Source organism: Urocampus carinirostris, chromosome 1 (assembly GCF_059441175.1).
Source record: "Urocampus carinirostris isolate Australia breed hairy pipefish chromosome 1, RoL_Ucar_1.0, whole genome shotgun sequence".
NCBI classification, from domain to species: domain Eukaryota; kingdom Metazoa; phylum Chordata; class Actinopteri; order Syngnathiformes; family Syngnathidae; genus Urocampus; species Urocampus carinirostris.
The window spans coordinates 3,650,675-3,674,853 of NC_142349.1; the positions used below are offsets into that span (position 1 = coordinate 3,650,675).

At 38.1% G+C, this 24,179-nt stretch overlaps 1 protein-coding gene across 1 annotated transcript in view; it reads left to right on the forward strand.

The window, feature by feature from the left end:
* LOC148373278 (protein unc-13 homolog A) overlaps nt 1-23,863 on the forward strand; it is a 66,488-nt gene extending 42,625 nt beyond the window's left edge. Inside the window, exons 19-42 of the mRNA XM_088342553.1 lie at nt 217-386; nt 456-571; nt 1,511-1,674; nt 1,765-1,918; nt 2,087-2,155; nt 4,110-4,199; nt 4,946-5,080; nt 5,148-5,275; nt 6,546-6,631; nt 6,710-6,836; nt 6,900-6,996; nt 7,684-7,827; nt 9,061-9,138; nt 9,868-9,945; nt 10,018-10,106; nt 10,776-10,919; nt 10,984-11,107; nt 12,828-12,884; nt 13,100-13,180; nt 13,243-13,390; nt 14,180-14,236; nt 14,304-14,390; nt 14,716-14,872; nt 17,068-23,863. Coding sequence (XP_088198679.1) covers nt 217-386; nt 456-571; nt 1,511-1,674; nt 1,765-1,918; nt 2,087-2,155; nt 4,110-4,199; nt 4,946-5,080; nt 5,148-5,275; nt 6,546-6,631; nt 6,710-6,836; nt 6,900-6,996; nt 7,684-7,827; nt 9,061-9,138; nt 9,868-9,945; nt 10,018-10,106; nt 10,776-10,919; nt 10,984-11,107; nt 12,828-12,884; nt 13,100-13,180; nt 13,243-13,390; nt 14,180-14,236; nt 14,304-14,390; nt 14,716-14,872; nt 17,068-17,356 — 2,869 coding nt within the window. The 3' untranslated portion in view covers nt 17,357-23,863. The remainder of the gene's footprint in view (nt 1-216; nt 387-455; nt 572-1,510; nt 1,675-1,764; nt 1,919-2,086; nt 2,156-4,109; nt 4,200-4,945; nt 5,081-5,147; nt 5,276-6,545; nt 6,632-6,709; nt 6,837-6,899; nt 6,997-7,683; nt 7,828-9,060; nt 9,139-9,867; nt 9,946-10,017; nt 10,107-10,775; nt 10,920-10,983; nt 11,108-12,827; nt 12,885-13,099; nt 13,181-13,242; nt 13,391-14,179; nt 14,237-14,303; nt 14,391-14,715; nt 14,873-17,067) is intronic.
* Nucleotides 23,864-24,179: the final 316 nt, after the last annotated feature.

Consider the following 24,179-nt stretch of genomic DNA (forward strand, 5'->3'; position numbering starts at 1 on the left):
AAACAAAGGAGAAAATAATGACAAAATAAATAAATGCATAAATAAATTGCCTTTTTGTTATATTTAGGAATGACGAGATTTATTTATGTATTAATTTACTTATGTGGCATATATCTTTAGGTATTATACATTTATTTCAACATACTTCAGGATTATTTCTCCTTACTTTTCAACAGGTTTTTATCTCTTGTGTAACCATGTCCTTGTCTTGTCCAGCGAGTGCCACAACTCTTCGGATCGTATCAAGGTTCGAGTGTGGGACGAGGACGACGACATCAAGTCTCGTGTCAAGCAGAGGTTCAAGCGTGAGAGCGACGACTTCCTGGGACAGACCATCATCGAGGTCCGCACACTGAGCGGGGAGATGGATGTTTGGTATAACCTCGGTCAGTATAATGTACTTATAAGATGTGGGGAACAAAAGTGACAATGTTGTCCTTGCTGGCGTCCCACAGACAAAAGGACGGACAAATCGGCCGTGTCAGGAGCCATCCGCATGCATATAAGCGTGGAGATTAAAGGAGAGGAGACAGTGGCGCCTTATCATGTCCAGTACACGTGTCTTCATGAGGTCAGGATTGTTTGTCCATCTGTCTTTTCTGCTTTTGTGTCTTCTCTTTTGATTAGTCCTTCTGTCTTTCGAAATTTATTTCGATATTATTTGGTTTGCCATGTTTCTATTGTTCTATCTTTCTTTGTCTTTCTGTCTTCTTTTCTTTCTTGCTATTATGTAGTCTCTTTTTCTCTGTATTTCTCTTTCATTTTCTTTTCATCTTTTGACTTGTCTTCCTGTCTATCTTTTTGTCTGTCTTTCTGCCTTACTATCTTTCATCTTTTCTTTTGGCCTTCTTCCCTTCTGTATATAGATAGATAGATAGATAGATAGATAGATACTTTGTTCATCCCCGAAGGGAAATTCACATTTCCCGACCTGTCTGTCTTTGTCTTTATCTTTCTTAATCATTCTTTATTTTTCTTTTTGTCTGTCTTTCTTTACTTTCCCTGCTTTTCTTTCTGTTGTTTGTCATTCTGTCTTCGTATTTCTTTTGTTTTTTGTGTTTCTTTTCCTTTCTCTCTCTCTGTTTTTATTTGTTCTTGTATTTCTTTCTTTCAATCTTGTCTTTATTTTTTTTGTATTCCTATACCCTTTCTTTGTCTCACATTGTGTACACCTTGTCTGCTTTTACATTGTCTTTCCGTCTTTTTTTAGTATTTCGGTTGTTCTTTGACTTTTTATCTGGCCTTCTGTCTTTACCTTTTGTTTTTTTTGTATTTCTCCTTATACCTTTTTGTCTTTGTTTCTTTCTTTTTGTTTTTTACTGTCTTTTGTCTGTCTTTTTTTGGCTTTCTGTCATTTCATTATTTCTGTCTTCAGTCTTTATGTATTTAATAACGTCTTCGATTTTCTGTCGTTGTCTTAAATCTTACTTCTGTTTTTTTTAAATCCATATCTCCACTTGCACCTCCAACATGTAGTATAAACCTTTTTTTTGTGTGTGTCTCTGTTTAGCATCTCTTCCAATACACGACCGAGGAACAAAATGGCGGCGTGGTGAAAATTCCCGATGCAAAAGGAGACGATGCTTGGAAAGTGTATTTTGAGGAGACCGCACAGGAGATTGTTGACGAGTTTGCCATGCGTTACGGCGTGGAGTCCATCTACCAGGCCATGACGTCAGTAGGAGCCTTGACTCTCAGCTAATTCAAATAATTGATTGCTGACGCAAAACCCCTTACACAAAATACTTTTGTTGTTTTTTCCAGCCATTTTGCCTGCCTGTCATCCAAATACATGTGCCCCGGTGTTCCGGCTGTCATGAGCACCCTACTAGCCAACATCAACGCTTACTATGCTCACACTACGCAGTCCTCTAACAATGTTTCTGCCTCCGATAGATTTGCCGCATCCAACTTTGGCGTAAGTCAGTTTTCTTGGGGTCAAAATTCAAATTCTGCTACTGGATTTCCCAGTTCTTGCCTAAAATGCCCTTCAGGGCTTTTGCAAGACAAATAAAATATAGCCCGCCTACTTCTGCAAACATCATCTGAATGAGGAGCAACCATCTGACCTATCTTGTTTTGTTAGAAGGAGAGGTTCGTCAAATTGCTCGATCAGCTACACAACTCCTTGAGGATTGACCTCTCCATGTATCGGGTACGGATTAAGTTCAGTATCAATTGAATGCTAGTGACTTTTTGATAGTAGTTTCTGTTTTACTACGATAGTTGGAGTATTATCTATTTAAGGTCAGCATCAAAAGCATAGCTGTTTCGTTCACAATGGGTTTGAATAGAGCATAAATCTGAGCAGGGATACGTATAATCATACATTCATAAAATAACGGTCAACTATACATTCAAGATTTGTCATTCGTTTCTACTTTCAATTTTATATATTTGTTTTATCACATTCCCCTTTTACTGAGTTAGTTCAATGTGATTTTTTTTTAGCTATCTTCCTTGCATTTTATCTATCCATTATATCTATCTCTCCATATCCCCTTTTAACTATCTCTATCTATCCATCAATATAGCTCTATTTCTCCATCCTTCTCTATGACTCGCTCTCTCTCACTTTGTATAGCTCTGTCTATATCACCCGCTAGCTCTATATCTATCCATTTCTCTAAACTATGTCTCTTATCTCGCTACCTATCTCTCATCTCTCTCGCTTTCTCTCTATCTTCTTCATCCCTCTCTCCATCAATCTCTATCTACCTCGTAATTTCTCTATCTCTCACTCTCCTTTTCTCCATCCATCCATCTCTCTACTTATATATACATCCAGCTATTAGTTCATCTCTCTGTCTCTATCTCTTTATCCATCTATCTCTAAAATGAATTTCCTATAATTTTATACGGTTTGTAGAGATTCTAAATACTAGGTAACAATTGAGCTTTTCGAATGTAACTATTTACCGTAAATTCCGGACTATAGGCCGCTACTTTTTTCCCAAACTTTCAACCCTGCGGCTTATTCAGTGATGCGGCCAATTTATGTAATTTTTCTAACGGCCGTCAGCGGTGTTCGAGTACAAAAGGTAAGATTTAGACTGCAACTTCTTAGCTTGTGCACAAATTAAATTAGCGTAGACATATCCTCATCAAGCAAATTGCAAAAAAATGGGCACATGTTGCAACTTTCAAGTTAAACGCAATTGAGCAGTCCGATATAGAAGGAAACTTTACTTTGCGAGCGTGATGCTAGCGTGTTTTTTAATAAGGGAGCGTGGGACGACGTCTATATGACAAAGATTCTTTCCCATACTGAAGGAAGACTACTTTGATGACGTCGGTTATAAGGAGGAAGACCAGGACGGTTTACCGTGCTTATTTCAAGTACGGTATTATTTTTTAACAGAGCTGTTTACTGTGTTGAGAGCGTGTTCCTAGTAGTGTTTTGCTACCCTTCAGAGGCACGGTTTGGGATGAAAGTTATAATGTTATTATTAAAGCTTTGAAAACTCTCTCGGTGTACCGTCTTTCTTTGTAAATATGTGTAACCATGTATAATATGTATTTGCAACTGTATATTTTTGTAATGTATTTATTTTAGAAACTTATTCTGATATGTTTTGTACGAGCAAATGAGAAAGAAGGGGCAGGGCAAACGCGGGCTGACGGGAAGTGGAGTAAAGGTGAGACGTGTTTGTGGACGCGGCCAACAATAGTGGATATATATTTTTCCAACCCTTTGGAAATATACACTTTTTTTTCCTTGGATTACTTTCAACGGCACCTGGACTCTGCAGGTCTGCATTAAGTCTTAAGTACCGCTATCATTTTCCGTTCAATTTGCTGGCTGTGTTTTTTTGGACTTAATCGGGTATTGGTTAATTTCGTGTTTGAATTGCGTTTTTTCAATGTTGGCGCATGCGGCTAATATACAGGTGCGGCTTGTGTATGTACAAAATCGGTTTTCCTCCCAAATGTGGTGGGTGCGGCTTATAATCAGGTGCACTCTATAGTCCGGAATTTACGGTAATTAGATTTAGGATTTTTTTCTAGGGATAATTGAATAAGTGGAGATGATTTGCCCAATGTCTCAATGATTTTTGGGTGGTTTCTCTTGCCATTTCCAACATTTTTTTTTATCATTCTACTTTCAGAATAATTTTCCCGCCAGCAGTCCGGAAAGACTTCAAGATCTGAAGTCTACTGTGGATCTACTTACCAGCATCACGTTCTTCAGGATGAAGGTGGGAAGGAATCAAAATATGAAGAAAAAGTGAAATTGATTTTAAAACTTGCAGGGATTGTCATGCCCTTACAAGATTTTCTTACTTTAACCACCTCCTTATTTTTAATGATAGTCCCAATCATCCTTTACCTTACAGCGGTGCAACTTATTGAAGGCAGCCATTTGTGAGCCAGATTTCTTGATTATCTCACTTTTTTTTCCATTGGTATCATCTTCTTGCCTTTAGCATCACTGCAAGTCTTGGAACACAAAGTTGAATAATTTAAGTTTGTTACGCAAGAATCTGAATTTAATGAAGAGAGAAAAGGGCCTTTTTGAAGGGAGTTCAGCCAATAGAATACCAGCATTTTCGTGACTCAGTGACACAAACCAATAACAAAGCAGTATTTTATATGACGTCGAACAATAGCAGACGGGCATCGGAGAGATATAACTCTCCATACGCGTGAACTATGCGAACTTTGAAAGATGTTTGGTCCTGCGAAATTATTTTTTTGTTTATTTGGTATAGTGGGGAAAATGCTATAAAGAGGGGCCGACAAAACATCTTATTCAACACCGTAAAGTGGAAACATTATAAGGTCAGTTAGCAGTATTCTGGGTGTCTACCGTAGTAAGAAAAAAATAATAATTTTAATTTTAAGTCAATCTGCACGAGGGTCCACGTGAAAATTTGCTTCAATTACCCTGTCCAAACAGAAAGTATTTTTAAAAGAAGCGTCCTGTTTTTGTCTTACTCTTAAGGTCCAGGAACTGCAAAGTCCTCCCAGAGCCAGCCAAGTGGTGAAGGACTGCGTCAAAGCCTGTCTCAATTCCACCTACGAATACATCTTCAACAACTGTCACGATCTCTACAATCGGGAATATCAGACGGACCCTGTAAGTCGCACTATTAATTATATCCTGAGACAAAAGAGGGCTTAATTGGGCCCTTCCTGTCCCACAGTCTAAGGCAGTTCCTCCAGATGAGCAAGGTCCAAGTGTGAAGAATCTGGACTTCTGGTCCAAACTTATCACACTCATTGTGTCCATTATAGAGGAGGATAAGAATTCCTACACTCCTTGCCTTAATCAGTGAGTCTTTTTTCACATTTTTACATTTTTTTAAATGTTCGGAACTAGGGAAATAAAATTAAAATCTTCGATATTGTGATTGATGACAACTTAGTGAATGTTAACTACAATGAGATTACATGTGGCACTCCAGGATGAACATATAATATATTTTAAAGAAAAAATAAGTTAAGAAAGGGATATTAGAATAGGTCATTTTTACAGGGAAATCGGGAAATAGTCCACTCGCATTAGCTGGATCGTATTTCCAAGTTATGAGTACAGAAATTAAATAGGAATATGCATTTTTCCTTATACAGGCAAGATATTTATGTCTTTTTTAACAGCCTAGTGTGCTTGTTTAGGGTGGTGATGGCTCGGGGAAGAAATTAAATGAAGATTTGTGTCTTCCTTATTTTTAATAAGAGTCCAGATTGTTTTTTGGTTACAGCCATATTCTTTTGCAAAGGTAAAGATGCGTGTACCTTCTTTGTCTTGCTTGATAATCACAAGCTTAGTCTTCATGGTGTATTTCTTTCTTCTTCCTTTAGCATCACTGCAAGTTTTGCAACCCATAGCTAAACAAATTAATGTTTGTTATACATGATTCTGAACTGAAGGAAGAGAGACCGAGGCATTGTTGGAGGGAGTTCAGCCAATAGTACATCAGCATTTTAATGATGCTGTGACGCAAACCAATAGCAGATCAGTATTTTATGCAACGTCACCCAATAGAAGACAAGCATCGTAAAGATGTTACTCACACAGTTAACATGTGAACATATGAAAGTTTGAATTTGGTAAGAATTGGTTGTTAATGTGTAGTGGGGGAAAATGTTGGAAATAGTGGCAGAAAGAAAACACAATAAAATGAAAATTACGCCGCATCTATTGTGGTTGGGTCTGTAGTGTTAGCATGTAAACGTTAACCAAAAGTCCAGCTAGCAGCTAACTAAAAAAATGGCAGCAGAGGGACACATCAACTTTTTAGAAAATGGTAGCTCCTGTTTTGACTTCCTCCTTCTTTCGTGGGCAAAAAGGGAAAAAAAGCAGCCATGTTGTGCACAAATTATGCCCTGGGTAAAAGCCAGCTTCACACAGCTCGCCTCACTTTAGACCTGATGTCATCACAATATGTTTTTTTGGGAAGCCTTTTTCAGTTTTCTTTCTGTCAGCCAAATTGAAAATGCACTATTTCTTATTTTTTAGATTTCTGTGCAGTACATTTGGTGGTGTATTACAAATACAAAAAGAAAAAATACATTTTCTGATTTAATATTGCTTCTTGTAGGTTTCCACAAGAACTCAATGTGGGCAAGATCAGTGCTGAGGTGATGTGGAATATGTTTGCCCAAGACATGAAATATGCCATGGAAGGTCAGAACCACTTGAACCAGAACCACATTTATTTATTTGAAAAGAAAACCTGATTCCACCCTCTACCCCCCTATTTAGAACACGAAAAACACCGTCTATGTAAAAGTGCAGATTACATGAACTTGCACTTCAAGGTCAAGTGGCTTTACAACGAGTACTGCAAGGAGCTTCCCACCTTCCAGAAACATGTTCCTGAATATCCAGCGTGGGTATCTTTATCCAGCGAGCTCAAGGCAACAAATCATGTCTATTTTTCTTTCTGCTGCAGATGGTTCGAGCCATTTGTCATCATGTGGCTGGACGAAAACGAGGAAGTATCCAGAGATTTTCTTCACGGTGCTCTGGAAAGGGACAAAAAAGACGGCGTAAGCGGTTTTATTTTTGAATCACTTCTCATCTACAAATTTTCAAAATCAGAGGTCACGAGTTAGAGCTTGTGAGTAACAGGGCCGCAAAAACACCTAACTAGCCTGCAGAAGGGTCCTAAGAATAGCTCAACAGTGACGGGTAATTGTGATTTAAAAAAAAAAATTGATTCCTTACCATTTTCATCCTATTTTAACTCTTCTAAGAATTATAATATCGTAATAGCTTACTAACATAATATCAACATAGTCATGAAATTATACATTATAGCTGGCGGACAAAAACCTGTGGTTATTAGTTCTAAACCCACAATAAACCAGATTTTTTAAAAGATATATAACAAAATAGTATATAGTAAATACTACCTTGTGTAATATATGTGTTTAGGATTAAATATACATGTGCCTTTGATTTAGCGTAACATATTTTATTTAAAATAAATATTTGTTATTTAATGCTATTTGGTACTGTTGGGCTTTCATACATAATCAAACCCCTCTATTTGGTGTTACGAGTCACACCACAGAAATGAAAAAAAAGAAATTTGGAAGCAGATGAACAAGTTTTCATGTCGGGAATTCTTTAGTTCTGATTATTATCATCTGAGGCAGCTTATTATTGCTGTGTCAGCTGAAAAAGCAATGCTGTCCATCAAGTTAACTGCTCCTTCTTTTTTCATTGTGCAGTTCCAAGTGACTTCAGAACATGCTTTGTTCTCCTGCTCGGTGGTGGACGTTTTCTCTCAGCTCAACCAGAGCTTCGAGATCATCCGCAAACTGGAGTGTCCAGATCCTCAGATTGTTGGCAACTACATGAAAAGATTTGCCAAGGTGACCTTCACTGTCGTCTTGTAGAACATGGCATTTTGTTGTTGTTTAAGGCCTCAGTGTGTGTTATGTAGTGACAACTTCTGGTGTATAAACGCTTTGTTCATTTCAATAAAACGTTATTGATTCAAATGAGAACCAAAAACACATGCAGTATATCTCATAAACATGATTTTAGGTTCAGACGTTTAGGCAAGGCAGGGCAAGTTTATTTGTATAACACAATTCATACGCAAGGCAATTCAAAGTGCTTTACAGAGATGGCAAAGAGACAGGTTAAAAACACACAATTACAGTTAAAACATAGAAGAAAATACATTGAAAATTTAAAATTTGTTTTTTAGGATTATATTGTGCAACAGGAAGTTGTCACGTTTGGCAGACATCTTGTGACTTACAAAGCCTGAAAGAAGAGTTTGCCAAGCTTGTCCTGGTGCTGGTTTTAGCACTTAAGGGCTACTTAATTCACACAACTAAGTTTACTCCCTTTATCTGGGCATTTTCCTTTCTCTGTTTCTTTATCTAGCCAACCATGTTAGCCTCTTGACTGCAGACTAAGGCTATTCTTTATTGTTAACTGGTTCTGCTTTGTCCTTTAGTGTAATTCATTTCCCAGAGCCCTGCATGTGACGGTCACGCAGCCGTGCCAATCAGGGTCATCCACTTTTTTATTCCATTTTTTCCTTATCTAGTCACTGATGTTGGCCATCTGGCTGTAGGTTGCGGCTAGCCGCCTTTGTCATTGTGAGCTATGGCCACTATTGTTGTTGTTAGCTGATTCTGCTTTCTCCTTCAGTGTCACTCATTTTTAAAAGTTGCTAATGCGAGTGAATGTCATACAATCTTGTGAATTAGGAAATTTCAGCTTTTTTTGCCCTTGGTTTCCTTCTCAAGTCTCCCAAGTCGCTGAGTTTGTTGATTAAGTGTCACGATCATTGACAAATTCAATATTTTACTGCCTCTTTTATTAGCTTCCCTAGCCATTATACGATCTCACCATCTCTTACCAGCTCCAAATATTGTCTCTCTCCACCCACTAGGGGTGTATCTAGCTTGCTTCGGTATTTTGTTGCAGGCAGGGATTACAGCAGCTTCCATTTTGTATCCTTCGTACTTCTTTATAATGTTTTCTTTCAATGAATCATTCCGCTCCATTCGAAGCTACGACTTTTAGTGGTGAATTATTACACACTGTCACTTAAAAAAAAAACTAAAATCCCTGATTTTTTTTCTCAGACAATCGGCAATGTCCTGCTGTCTTATGCTGACATCATAGCGAAGGAATTTCCAAATCATGTGAAGAAGGAGAAGGTGGTAAGTGTTGAACAGATGCTTTAAATAACAAAAAGACAATTTCCATCCCGGAGAGAAACTTAGTTTATATGTCTCTCGCCTCCAACACGGCTGGTGCCAATTGTCACCTTATCCAGTTTTGTATGAGCCTGAAAATAATTGGTTGAATCAGGTGTTAAGGAAGGGGGAGACGTGAATAACTTGTAACTGGTACACACTTCTCGGAAAAACAAAGCAAAAATATTTAGGAGCTGAGGTGAGTTTTACTGGTTACGACAAGAAGACAAAAGCAGACTGAACACATGTGGTTGGTAAGACTATATTTTCCTCCCGTCTGTGAGTGGAACCGATCCCCCCTTTAGCAATGCCCATAGCATCTTACCAGCCATTGGGCTCTCCCAATCATGTATTGACATTCTTGGGCTATTTCTTTAACAGAAGAAGAATGGTTCAAAAAACTTCACCCATCTTGGAGAACTGAGTTGAGAGTAAACAAAAAGATTAACATTATTAACATTTGCAAAAGGGAAGACTTATAGTTACTCTGCTAAATTTCTCAAAACAAATGTCGGTCATGTCACCCTGCGTGCACATAGTTAAACATGACATATTCTAGTTTGGATACATTAAATGGATAAAGGACAACAAAGCGATTCATTGTCCTTTTTCGAGTGAGCCTGTAAAGGGCAGAACTATTTTTATTTTTCACGCTACAATTTTTTAATGAATGACATTTTCCTCCATCTGCAGCCATGCATCATCATCAACAATATCCAGCAGCTACGAGTTCAGTTGGAGAAGATGTTTGAAGCGATGGGAGGGAAAAACGTGAGTAGCAGTCTCCATTTATATCAACGGGACGATGGGGGCGCTCTACTCACCTGAACGACTTTGTTGCAGCTCAACGTGGAGGCGAGCGACTTCCTCAAAGAGTTGCAGAATAAGCTTAACAGCGTCATGGACGACCTTAGCCGCATCTTTGCTGTCAGGTTGGTCACTCGTTTTTACTCATAAACAAGATACAAGTTTACTTTTTAAAAAAGTCTTAGTCCAAATACCACAATTCTTCCTTTGTTTACTACCACACTGTATAGCAAATTACAAAACATCCATTTTCAATGAAAACTACAAGCATTTAAAAAGAAACGAGCAATGTTACTGTTTACTCCTCTAGATGGTGCTCTTGGTTTAAATCCGAAAGCTAGTTCAATCAATTTCTTGTGCATCATTAAACAATGTGCGTGATCTAGAGGAATCAATCGATATCAAGTGCTTTATAAGCTTCAGTTGTCCATCACTATTTACATTTTAACAACTAAATCCATGGATTGTTACAAATATTGTGTTCATACCAAATTTGTACAATAAACTTATTCATGATCGCTACTTTTAAATATTTTGGGGCACTCAAAAGAATTTATTTTTGATGTGCTATAGTAGATATAAGGCCGCAAAAAGAAAAAATCTTATTCTGGCAACCAGTTCAGGGTGTCCCCTGCCCACTGCCCGAAGATAGCTAGGATGGGCTCCAGCACCCCCGCAACTGAGCACAAGCAGTGCAGATAATAGATGGATGAATTATTTTGTCACTGTCTCATAACAAAAGGCAGCAGCCGCCAGTCAATTTCAATCATTATTCTTTTTGTCCCCCCGCCTAGTTTTCAGCCCCAAATCGAGGACAACGTCCGTCAGATGGGGGACATCCTTGCCCAAGTCAAAGGTCAGACGGTGCCTGCCAATGGCAGCGTGGTTCAGGAAGCCGACAACGTCCTGCAGCCAATCATGGACTTCCTGGACAGCAAGTCAGTTCGTACTTGTGTTTTATGACATCTTTGATGCTAACTTTAGCGGGTTTCCTTGCTTCAGCCTGTCTCTGTTTGCCAAAATCTGCGAAAAAACGGTCCTGAAGAGAGTTTTGAAGGAGCTGTGGAAACTAGTGATGAACACCATGGAGAAAACCATCGTGCTCCCCACGCTCACTGATCAGACGGTATGTGAGACGCTTTCCTTGGTTCTTTTTTTGAATAATACATTTCATTGAAGTCAATCAAATGTTCATGCTTAGAGTGAGGAGCTTTTATTTTAGCTGTTGCTAATGATCTTCAGGTGATTCTTATATACCAGGGGTCGAACCCTTTTGAGCCGTAACAGAAAAGTATGTTTATTTATTTATTTTATTTTGAGAGAGCCATACCATATATTTAAAGACAAATTTCAGCAACACTGCCAAACCTGCTTCCTGAAAAAAGCATTTGTTTCCTGCGCATTTTATTTCTCTGTGTGACATTAAATGATTTGATTTGAATTTATGAAATAATGATAATACCAGAGCCTTTGTCCCATATCAACAAATATACCACTTTAAATTTGTTTAAGTCCCACATTTAGGATCATTGAGGCTCATTTTGACCTTCATTTTTCTCCCATAAATAATGGTTTTAAGAACAAGGTGCAAGCAGGGTCTTTTGTAAAAATGTCACCAAAAACTGCAAACGAAAAGTTCATGTATGCGTTTCCCTTCAGTAAAGTGGCCGTGTGTGAGAGAGAGGGGAGCGAGTGCATAGATCAGCCCACCCCTACTGCTCACCCAATCAAATTGTTCAGTGTGCTTAGCTAGCATGTTGGGGTAATTAGTTTATTCTATGGGTTTTGGTGAAAAACTGTCTCAACAGTGATCATACATTATTTAATGAACATCCATAATGTTTTTAGCTATGTACAGCCAAAACAGGGTCTGTTAGTGTGACACCTTGACTGTAACCTGTTCGCTGTGCCCTTTATATACTGGACCGAACAGATGTAACATCAGCGTTGCTCTGGCCATGCATGCACCAATTTCAACTTTAGGCTAATCAGAATTGGAATTTTTCAGAGGCAATTAGCACAAATATCATTTTATCCACGAGTTATTTGTACTCGCAAGCCATATGTTCCCTGCCCCTATTGTATACACTGCAAAACAAGAACTCTGGCTCCCACTGGAAGATCATTTTGCTCATTTCAATTACTTAGTATTTATTTTACTACATTTTAGCAAAAAATCCTAATACATTTAAAAAATAATAACAGTAATATTTATAAAAATATGTTTCTACAAATAATAAGAATAATACCAAAAATGAGCAAAATTATCCAATATGATAGACACAGAGCATGTATAACCTAATTATAAATATAAAATAAATTACATTTGAAAAAAAAATTAAGAATTATTTTTTTATTTTGTTAATTTGACTACTTTTGTAACTTTTTGTCAAAATAAATTAAATTCATAATAGAAAGATGATAGAATTATATAATAAATACAAATTACTATTATTATTCATCAATGATCTCGTATGCTATTAGTAGATCTGTTTTTTAAAAATTTACAACAGTTTAGCTTGTTTTTACAGTAAAATAATAAACATTAAATAATATCAATAATATCACTAAGGTAATAAAATAAATACCTAAAATGAGCAAAATAATCCGATCTAGCAAAGGCAGATCATATATTTGTAGTTTTCAAACATTTGAACCTGTTATTTTTTTCAATTTAAATATAAATAAAAACAGGTAATGACAACAGAGTAACAATGCAATTTTTTTCAATGAAAATAATAATAAATGAAATAAAAAGCAACCATGTTTATACTCCATGCTGTATCCACGATACTTCATATGTTGTTTTTTTTTTCACTTCTTATTTATTTCTGTTGTGCATTTAGGGCACTGAGAAGATTTTCAACGCTGCTAAGGAACTGGGCCAACTGTCCAAGCTCAAGGTAAACAAAAAAAGACGAGCTTGAAGAGGAACAACTTTTCTTCCTGTGAGCTAGAGATAGGCAGTTTTGTTTAAGTTTTTATTACACAATATTCTGTACACAAATGAGCTACTGAACTATGTCTGTTCACAAGTGCAAGACTAACATGACTGGTAATCAATTTAATAGTGGGAGGGTTGAATTGCAGAAACCCTTTTAACCCATACTTCTCGCAGGAGCACATGGGCCGAGAGGAGGCCAAGGCACTAACCCCCAAACAGTGCGCCGTCATCGAGTTAGCGCTCGACACTATTAAGGTACGATCTGCCAAAATGGAAATAACTTCGTTTGCTGATGAACGCGCGTCTCTGAATTGCAGCAATATTTCCACGCGGGCGGCGTCGGCCTGAAGAAAACCTTCCTGGAGAAAAGTCCGGATTTGGCGTCCCTACGTTATGCTTTGTCTCTTTACACACAAGCCACCGACAAACTCATCAGAAAGTTTGTGCTCTCCCAGCACACTCAGGGTAACACATTTTTATTCTCATCTCATCTCATTAGCCGTACCGCTTATCCTCAGTAGGGTCGCGGGGGGCTGGAGCCCATCCCAGCAATCATCGGGCAGTGGGCAGGGGACACCCTGAACTGGTTGCCAGCCAATCGCAGGGCACACAGGGACAGACAACTCATTCGCTCATTCACACCTAGGGACAATTTGGACCGGCCAATTCACCTGAAATGCATGTCTTTGGAATGTGGGAGGAAACCGGAGTGCCCGGAGGAAACCCACGCAAGCACGGGGAGAACATACAAACTCCGCACAGAAAGTCTGGAGCTGGATTTGAACCCACGACAGGTTCCCATGACATGAACTGTGCCGCACAAGCGCTAACCACTGCGCCGCCGTGCTGCCCATTTTTATTCTGCTTCCTTCAAATCATTATTGCGCAACTCGAAGAAGCAGTCATGTTTGGTGGCCATCTTACTACAGAAGCCCGAATGAGGTTTTTTCCAAGCTATCTTGTCCTTGTAGTGCTTTTAGGAGGTTTGCAATCAGATTATGATTCAGGGATTATTAGGGTTTTCCTTATTATATATCTCTTGTAGTGTTTATAAACTATGCATTTATAAAAAAAAAAAAAAAAAAAAAAAAAAAATCAACCGGGTCCTGTCCAAGAGTGAGTTTGTTCGCCAACAGCACATCACTAAAGGCCTTCGTGTCAAATTCACATCACGCCACTGCATATTATCCACTGGAAACACACAAAATGTCATTTGTTGTGGACCTAACGTCTTTTTCCGCTGCGTCCTTTCAGTCCACGGAGGCAAAGGGATCCGCTTCACGGCTAATGAAGACACACCGCCAGAGAAACGTATGTGCTGCTGCCTGCTCGTATTTTCCTACCGTGCACACCTCTTCAAAATTTCTGTGTTTTGCAGCATCGGGCGTGGACGCGGTGGGCGAGGTGGTCATGCACGTAAATATTCTACCTCAGCCCAATGGCGAGCACAAGATCAGCATCAAAGGTACCCTGTTTATAATATATGTGTTTGGGTGGGCGTGTCTCTTAACCACTAGTGTCGTAGGGGCACCATTTCTTGTATTGTGCCTTGGGCAAGTACAGCCTGGTGGCGCCCGTCCCTCTCCAGGCCAACACATTTTCTTCCATTTTATATCCTAATTAACTAACGGAGCATTAAGGAACACATAAATGTTTTTAAGAAAGTCTTAAATCTGAATGGAAAAATCCTAAGGGAACTGTGTCGACTATTTTGGGTATGAAAAAATGTACAGTATACATGAATAAATACAGTAACCTCACATGACGAGTACATTTGCCGTCCTGTCCAGTGGTTGCCGCCAATGATCTGAAATGGAGAGCTCAAGGTTTCCGTCCCTTCGTGGAGGTCTACATCATCGGCCCTCACCTGAGCGACAAGAAGAGGAAGTTCGCCACAAAGTCCAAAAACAATTCCTGGTCGCCCAAATTCAACGAAAGCTTCCAGTAGTGAGTATTAATGAGATGGTTTGCATATGGTGCCAATGCCTCAGCTAATGATCTATCAGGGCCCCTTTTTAAGACGCAAATTAACCCATTTTGGTTGTTATTAATGTCATCATCCCAAGACATGAACCCTCTAAATGATAAGATATGGATTAAAACAAGTGGATTTGCTTTAAAATCAATTTTTGAATGCCTTTTTTTGCTAGGAAATCAATTTGTGTCAGGAGATTCTTCATTTTTTTATGACCATATTTTTAAGTCTTGAGCCATATACCTCCAGCATCAAAACTCCCACTTTTGAGATGGAAATTGGGTTTATTCTGGCCTAACTAAGAAATGTGCATTAATGTCTGTTTTGTGTCTCTATGTGATTGTATCTCCATTTATTTAGTTTTTGTTTAATTTTTTTACCATCATCACTAACATATTTATTCACCTCATTGGTTTGTTTATAAATATAGATCTAGATTGTAATGAATTTGTATAATTTGTGACAGCAATATAAAAACAATGACAATAAGAATAGTCATATAATTGATGACAATAATAACAGTACCAACAACAAAAATGATAGTCTCGATAATAGTTATATTCATAACAAGCTTAATTATTAGCTCACCCCATCTATTGACTGTATAAGGCTGCTCACTAACATTATTTGGATACCAATAATACTACTAATAATAATGATATTCACAATGATAGTCACATAAGTTATACTAATAATAATTATAACAGTATACAAAATCAATAGAAATTAAAAAATGATATAAATATTTCTTATTACAACTGTTTCAAAACAAAGTTCAAGACTAGTAACATATTTAAGTTGTTGCTCTTTGTAGGGTGAATCTTTTTCACGTGTTTGTGTTTATTTCTAGCAGAGCACTTCCTGTCGTTGAAAAAAAAGTTTACACCGTGCTGTGCTTCCTGTTTGCTTCTAGTAGGGGTGGGCAAAAAATGTTGCCCTCTTCTGTCTGGCAGACAGGTTGCAGCAGTCGGCCAGATAAAGAAAGAGTTGCTTATAGTGTGCCTGTCAGTCACAAACCAGGCAAAACTTGTTGCATAGGGCTTTGGGTGAGAGAGAGAAGGGCTGTCCGACTTGGAGAAAATGCGACGCTCAACGATGTCACATTTTCATACCTGTCAACCTCCGTGGCTCCATTCCCTTACAAAATGTCGTATTTTCCCTTACAAAATACAAAATAATCTTACACCATATATTTTTTTCAAACGTGTTTATTTATGAAGTTTAGCATGTTATATTGTACATGTGTTTCGTTATATCATATATATTGTTAATTAACATTTTGTGTTGAGATACTGAGTTGCTCAACATGAATGAGGTTTATTATAAAATAGGTTCAAAAATTAAGTAGCTTGGACGTTCACCATAGAAGGAAAAAATACATGCAAATATAATTAAGTAGAATAATACATTTTCTTATTCAAATTATTAATTCATTTTTTGCATTAAATTATTGTTGGTAATATACTGATTAAAGGGATAACCACAACCCTGTCTTTTTTTCATTTTCTCCTTTTATACTTCCTTTTTTTCTTAACTTATTTATACAACATAATAATTCGTAATATAATGCATCAAAGCAAGTGAGCTCTCTTTAATGAGTTGAGCCAAAAAAAGCCGTTTCTCTAAAAAGAGACGGACTTTCTTTCACTAAGCAACTACCACATGAAATCCGAGGCGGCAGACGCATGCGCACAGTAGCATCAAACTGCTCGCTTTGTTTGCAATGGGAAAAAAAAGTTACCGAGATAGAGGCTACCGCGGCAAACTCTTTTGACTTGATTGATTTGCCGTTACGTGATAGTTAGTGTATAACGGATGGTACCCATAATTGACAAATTCGCGTTTTTCCGTACAGATTTTCTTGTACGTCCTACACGTCTTAAAATGCATAATAAATGTACTTTGTACAGCAAAAACGTACAGGTTGACAGTTATGCATTTTAGCCAGCCGTCTAATCATGGTGCAGACAGGTAAGAACAAACACTGGAGTGCGTGCTTTAATTACAGAAGTTTATGAGACTCTGGAGGGACCAATTATACTCTGGTGGCCAGCCAAAATCTTCCAATGTATAGACTATATTTTTTTTTTTCTTCTTTTCTATTTTAAATCAAAACTGGTTTTGTGAAACTTGGATTCAAAAAAATCATCAGTTTTTGTTTTTTCAGCTCACTGGGCACGGAGGTTGGCCCCGAGAGCTACGAGCTGCAAGTGTGCGTAAAGGACTACTGCTTTGCCCGCGAGGACCGCACAGTTGGCATGGCGGTGCTGCAAGTGAAGGACGTGGCGGGCAACGGTGGCGCCACCTGCTGGTTGCCGCTAGGACGTCGCGTTAACATGGACGAGACGGGCTTGACCGTTTTACGAATCCTGTCGCAGCGAAACAACGACGATGTGGCTAAAGAGTTTGTCAAACTCAAGTCCGACCAGCGATCGGCCGAGGAGGGCCGCAGCTGAGGGGCCCGACCAGGTGGCCGCACAAGCACACCAAATGCTGTAAATACACCCCGACCACATTTCGACAACATCCATGGTGGGATATCTTTCTACGAAGTCATCTTTTGTGTTCGGTTAGCCACTGACTTTTTCTACTGACGAGTTGAAAGACGACCACTTTTGCACTTTTTGCCTTCCGCGTCTCCTGACCAGAGAATTTCGAGGGCGGGTCTCAGGTCAGTTTCTGGAAATCAATCTAGATCACTAGGGTTATAGATCATATAGGAAAAGGCTTTAGATTTATCTCATCGTCATACTATTTTTACCACGTTGTACAATGTTGTTATGGAGCATTGTGGGAAAAAGTTCAGCCAAAACATAATAGTAATGTATTATTCGAATTTTCCAACACAATGTTCGTGACATGCAGTGCTTACTTTGAGCTGAAAAAAGGTAAAACAACATTCGATAACAATTTTCCATAAAAAATCGGGTGCGTGTTATACACAAGTACACATTAATTATAGATAAATATGGTACATATTTTAATTTAATACTTCAAAGACACCTCGCTACTTTGCGCTTCAATTATGGCTAGTTCGCTGTTGTGCCGATTTTTATGTGCATTGTGTTCCTTGTTCTGATTGGCTAAACAGAGGAAGATGCGCTCTCTATAGACCTCTCCACCTGCTAAACCTACCCACATGCGGGTCTTTGGCGCTCTCTGGTGGCTACCTGGCGCTTTTTCTAAAATGTTCAATTTCTGTACCGAAAGTCAAATGTAGTTTTCAAATGGCTACATGATGGCGGCAAAGTATTAAGTCGTGTAATACAACAGTGGGATTCTTTTTAAAATTATTATTTGACAGTGTTTATCCCTTAACCACTAGGGTCATTGGGGCACCATTTCCTGTGGTGTGTCATGGCCAAGTACAGCCTGGCTGCGCCCATCCCACTACAGACCAACAAATTTAACAGTACATAACTTATTTGTAATATTAAAAGAAAATACATTCATGAAGCACAGTATTTGTTTAACCCATAGTTGAGATGGAAATTGGGTTGATTCATGAGTAATACATAAATAATGAATTAAAAAAAAAAGTTTCCTACTTCGTTGGTTTTGACTAACGCGGGACATTTTTAGAACTCAATTGTTGCGAAAAACGAGGGATTTAAAAAGTTAACGACTGCAATGTTAAACTCTTAAGCCAATCAGAATGCACTATGCAAATCGGTGAAGAAACGAGAACGTGAAAAATGGACCCACTATTTTTTGGGGTTTATTTTTTCTTCTTCAATCGTGTTGCAACAAACATCACAACGTTTTAACTTAACAATTTCTCAAGTTTGGGTTAACGTCACACAAGATTTTACAGTAGTATATTACAGTATTTGTGCAAATATAGATCAGTTGAAAAAACTCGCTGACCACAATTTCAAAAACATTGGATGCAACGGAAATCGAACCCAGAAAAAGCTCTACGGGGTAAACCACTCTTTGATAATGAATTGGACTTTGTAGGGGACGTAAAATACACAACAAAAGAAACATTTGTCTCTGGTACCATAAATAAAAATAGTACGATGATGAGATAAATGTTTCGTTAAATGCCTTTTCATGTGTCATCTATACCAATGTTGGTATAGGGATGATATAAGGGTTAATTAGGGATGTGTATTATACACTTGGCTGGCAACCAGTTCAGGGTGTCCCCTGCCCACTGCCTGGAGATGGCTGGGATGGGCTCCAGCCCCCCCGCGACCCTAATGAGGATAAGCGGTACGGCTAATGAGATGAGATGAGATGAAATACGGTTAATGCCAAGTGTTGTTAAGCCTTTTGCTAGGTTTAAACTCTAGTAGACCCTCAAAATATGGTGAGAGGACATCAATGGATTTTGAACGTGCAAGGAGAACAAGGAGAAAAGCCTTCAAATAAGAAAGTCCAACTTGTTTTATTGGTCCTTCCCTGATTCCTTTCTTTTTACTCAATTCTCTGTGAGCAGATCATCACCAAGAGCAGATCCGCCCTAAACGGTGTGGGTATCAAAGAACAACAACATGGTTGGCCGATAGCAACAACAATGTAATAGTCAAAACAACAAGCACCAGTGCGTAATAACCTTCAAAATAGAGGTTTGGCATCTTATGAAATCTGTTTTGAGCAGTTCCAATTTTAAAAACTGAATCGACTAATCACATACCTTATCCTTTAAATAGCAAGCAAAAACAGTAGACCCCCAGGATCAGATAGCAAAATAGTACTATTTATGCTTAAAGCATGTATATGATTAAATAACACGTATAAATACACATAATTCATTTTCCATACTGTGCTTTTATTTTTTCCTTTCTAGTCCTTCTAATAGCTTTTGTTATTTGTGTCATTCTTTTTAGTAGTTTTGTACTGTTATTTTGATTATTTTCAGGACTTTTCAGTACCTTTCAGTAATTTTTTTCCATACTTTTCAGTACTTGTTTGGTAATTAATTCATACTTTCCAGTACTTTCCATTACTTTTCATACGTTATAGTAGTTATAGTGATGATCCATAATTAGTATTTTTCGGTACTTTTTCATACAATTCAATTTAAGTGTTTTATTTCAGTATTTCTCTTTCTGTATTTTTTAGGATTTTCTAGTAACTGATGTTGTATAGTGTGGAAAAAGTGCCAAAAAGCACCCATCATTTTACACATCGTGAAGTGAAAACACGTAAGGTGGGGTTGCTGTATCCTGGGGGTCTACTGTAATAGAAATTTGTTTGGCCTAATACGGAAAAGTGGATAATTTTTTTGTCATATTTTTGACCCGTTTGCAATTTTCAGTCATTTTAATAACGTTTCCTTTTGAGTACAGTGCCCTCCTCTGGCAAAAAAGAGAATAACAAGCAGGAAGTCGTGATTGAAACCACGTGTTTCAACAAAAACTTGCTAAGTATAAATTATAAATATGAACGAATACAAATACAATATTTCGAAATCGTCGTTTGAAAAAAACTGACCTGAGATCAGCCGCCGGCAATGTCCCGCATGTTGAGTCCTCCCACCGACACTGTGATTGGCTGGCTGTAACCAGGGCAACCACGCCCCTCCCCGTGGCAAAATGGCGGCCACTTTGAAAGTCGAATAATTGCAGTGCCTTGACATACGAGCACGTCACTTTTTTTCTTTTTCTTTTGTGAAACCAGCTAGCGGTTAGCATTTAGTGTTGGCCGAGTTTTCTTAGTGAAACACAATTTAAACGGAAGCCGAAATAAGAACTGGACGAAACCAAAGAGAAAATGGTGTAGCAAATAAGTGGAGCAGTTCCCTAGGAAAATATTTTTTACCATATTTATCTCAAAGTCAAGTCAAATGTATTTTTTTATTGCAAAATCGCACAAATAACCGATATTCACTAGAGATCCACAATATTTGTCAGGTTATAAGTTATCAGAGCCATAACAGAGTTAAGTTATCGATAATAAAATGCTTGATATCGAATCCCTTTTAACCACATTATAATATTGAATTTAAGCATTTCTGTTCCTCTTTGAAATATGTTTTCATTTTCTATAGTTGTAGCACAATTTGGTTGTGTTTCCTCTTTACCTCTCCATAATGTGCTCCCTCGAGCCACTCGAGACTTTGGATCGATAGAAAGATTCTAAGAACTTATCTTCCTCATTACAATAGATTTTTATTTTCCATAGAAATAGTAAAACAACTTGGTTGTGTCTCCTCTTTATCTTTCTATATTGTGCTTGGGCACTGGAGGGCTTGGCTTGTTAGAAAGATTCTAAGAATTTTTCTTCCTCATTACAAATTGTTTTGATTTTCTGGAAGTAATAAGAGAATTTGGTCGTGTATCCTCTTTACTTTCCTGTAATGTGAGTGAGGCACTGGACAGCTCATCCATTCTAATTATTATTGGGAAACAAATTAAGTATAAATTGATTGAAAGCAAAGCTCTATTTTCTCCAATACTGCTACTCTATTTTAGACATGTTTAGCACCACTTGGTCGTGTCTCCTTGTCTCTCAGTCATGTGATCGAGACACTGGAGAGCTTGGTTTGTTAAAAGATTATAATAATTCATCTTCATTATTACAATAGATTTTATAGTTTCTATGGAAGTTATAAAACAACTTGTTGTATTGCCTATTTAACCTCTCTGTAATTTGCTTGAAGCACTGCGAGAAAGAATGTATCTTCCTTATGACAATAGTTTTTTTATTTTCTATAAAAGTAGTAAAACTACTTGGTTGTTCCTCTTTGTAATGTGCTCAAGGCACTGGAGAATTTGGGTTGTTAAAAAGATTCTAATACTTTTCCTTCCTCTTAACAACACATTCGGGTTTTCTATAGAAGTAGTAAAACCACTTGGTTGTGTCTCCTCATAATGTGCTCGGGTACTTGAGAACTTGGCTCGTATGTCAACAAACTGCTGTGCTAACAGAAGGGCTAACTAGCAGAACACAAGAACTCCCCCCCCCTCTCCCCCAAAATTTCAGTTTGTTTTTTTGAGCTATAAAGAAACGTAGTAAGCAATACGAGCACGCCGCCAATCAATCCTCGGCGGCCCAAAAAAATCGCAATATTTGCTCTTTTTTCTTTTTGGTTTTTTTTTCTTTAGTGAAGCTGTCGGAATCTTGTTTTGTACTCTGACGACTATTTGCCTTGAGCCACTTTTGCACGATTTATTTTTCAGTTCCGAGAAAAGCCATTCCAGTCGTCGCCAAGCATTTGAGATCAACTTAAGTTGCAAAAAAATGAAGATAACAAAAGTGTGACGTCCGGCGCTCACCGTCTCTCATAGATGATGTCACCGACTGTGACCAAACGTGTCGTCTGAACTGAATGCAGGGTTCGTACGGGTGCTTGAAACCCTTGAAATTCTTGGGGTTTAACGTTGTCTTTTCAAGGTGCTTGAAAAGTGCTTGAATTTTAGATGAAGGGCTTATAAATGCTCACTTTTTTTGCCATGTTTCTTAGTTAAGGGGTAAGCTAGGGTTTGGGTTTCAAATACAGCTTTTAAACTTATTTTATGGTTCCAAAAAAGGATTGTGGCTATGTTCAGGCTCCTTAGTTTAGGGTGGTAAATATAATTTAGGGTTCTGAAATGGGGTTTGGGCTAGGGTTACAGCTAGTTAGGTGTAGGGTGGGGTACTGGGGTTGAAGCTGCCTGTTAGGGTCCTAAACTAGATATAGGGTTCCAAATTAGGTTTAGAGCTAAGGTTACGGTTTGAAACGGAGTATGGCTAAGCTTAGGACTGCAAGTTAGGGTTTTAAACCAATTTTAGGGTTCTGAAATGAGGTTTAGGCTCTCATTCTTTTAATCGGCGTTGGATTTCTTCTTTTAATGGTACAGAGGAATTGAAAAATTGCCTTTGAAAGTCTTTTAAAAAAGTGCTTGAATCCGGCCATGAAAAAGGTGTACAAACCCTGTAAATAAGAAAAACAAAATTCAGTTTTTATGTCCAAAACTCATCGTCCAATGTCGATTATGTCATCGACAACATTATCTGTTGTTTTTATGTCCAACACTCGTCTGATGTTGATGACATCATCGTCTATCGATTATGATGTCATCTGCGGTGACCAAATGTGCCGTCTCGACTGAATGCCAAATATTAAAAGCTGTTTTTACGTCCATCGTCAATTGTTTTGGATGTCATCGACCGTGACCAAACACGCCGTCTCGACTAAATGCTAAATTTTAGCTTCCTTTTTTTGTTGCAGGGTTTCCCAAATCGTTAATCCCCCATAATAAACGACTGCATCCAGTTTTTCTGCAGAGTGGAAAAAACATTGTAAACACCAAGTTTGTCACTTTCACATTCATGCACTCGTGGCCAACAACAAAGCCCTCTATTTGGGTCCCCAACAAGTGGTTTTAATAAAGGATCACATCATATTTTGATGTCCGGCAGAGTGAACCTGTCTTTGTTTAAATGCCAAATTTTGTCACCTTCGCATGCACGAACTCGTGGAGACAATGAAGCACTCTTATTTGGGAAACCAAAAAGTGTTTTTAACAGAAGACCGCGTTTAAATATTTGAATTTCCTGCAGAGTGAAAATGCTTGGGAACCCTATTCTCTTTAAAACCTCAATTTTCGTCACCTCGACATGCATGCACTCATGCCTGACAACGGCGCACTCTAATTTGGGAAACCCTGGCTTGTATTTTGTGTCCAATTTGTGAGTGGAAGGCCAAAAATCTTCCGCCCGGAGGGCTTCCCTGTCCACCCACCGCCAAGCACAAACGTCGGATGACAAACACTTGCATGCGTGCACGCAATGACCACTCCCCCCTGTGAATAAAAGACAAAATGCATGATGGGGATTTCATTTTTCGGAGGAGGAAAAACTGAGGACATGATCTGTAACAAAAATGAATGTAGCGTGAAAACCGAATTGGCATGAAAGGATTATTGATTTTCTACAGAGGATGTCTTTCTTAATTGCTTTCCTTTCATAATGGATTGTGGAACTAGAATGCATCCTGAGCAATGGGCTTCCAATTAAAGGGTCACAAAATGTGTTTTTCCCAATTCTTTTGACTCTGTTTTTGTTATTAGGTGGTTCAATGTTGTCATTTCATTAAAATTAATCACACACAAGCAAAGTCAGAAATATTAACATTTAAAATAAAATGAAATACATTTGAAAATCTTTTAAAAAAAAAAACTTTAAAAAAGTACTGTACTGCAAAGTATGGAAGGATGAGTAACAAAAAAAATACCGTAAAGTCCTAAAACGTAGAAAAATCAGTACTGAAACTATTATGAAATGAATTTATATAGCGCTTTTCAAGTCAAGACTTCCCAAAGCGCTTTACAGTGTGCTTCACATTTC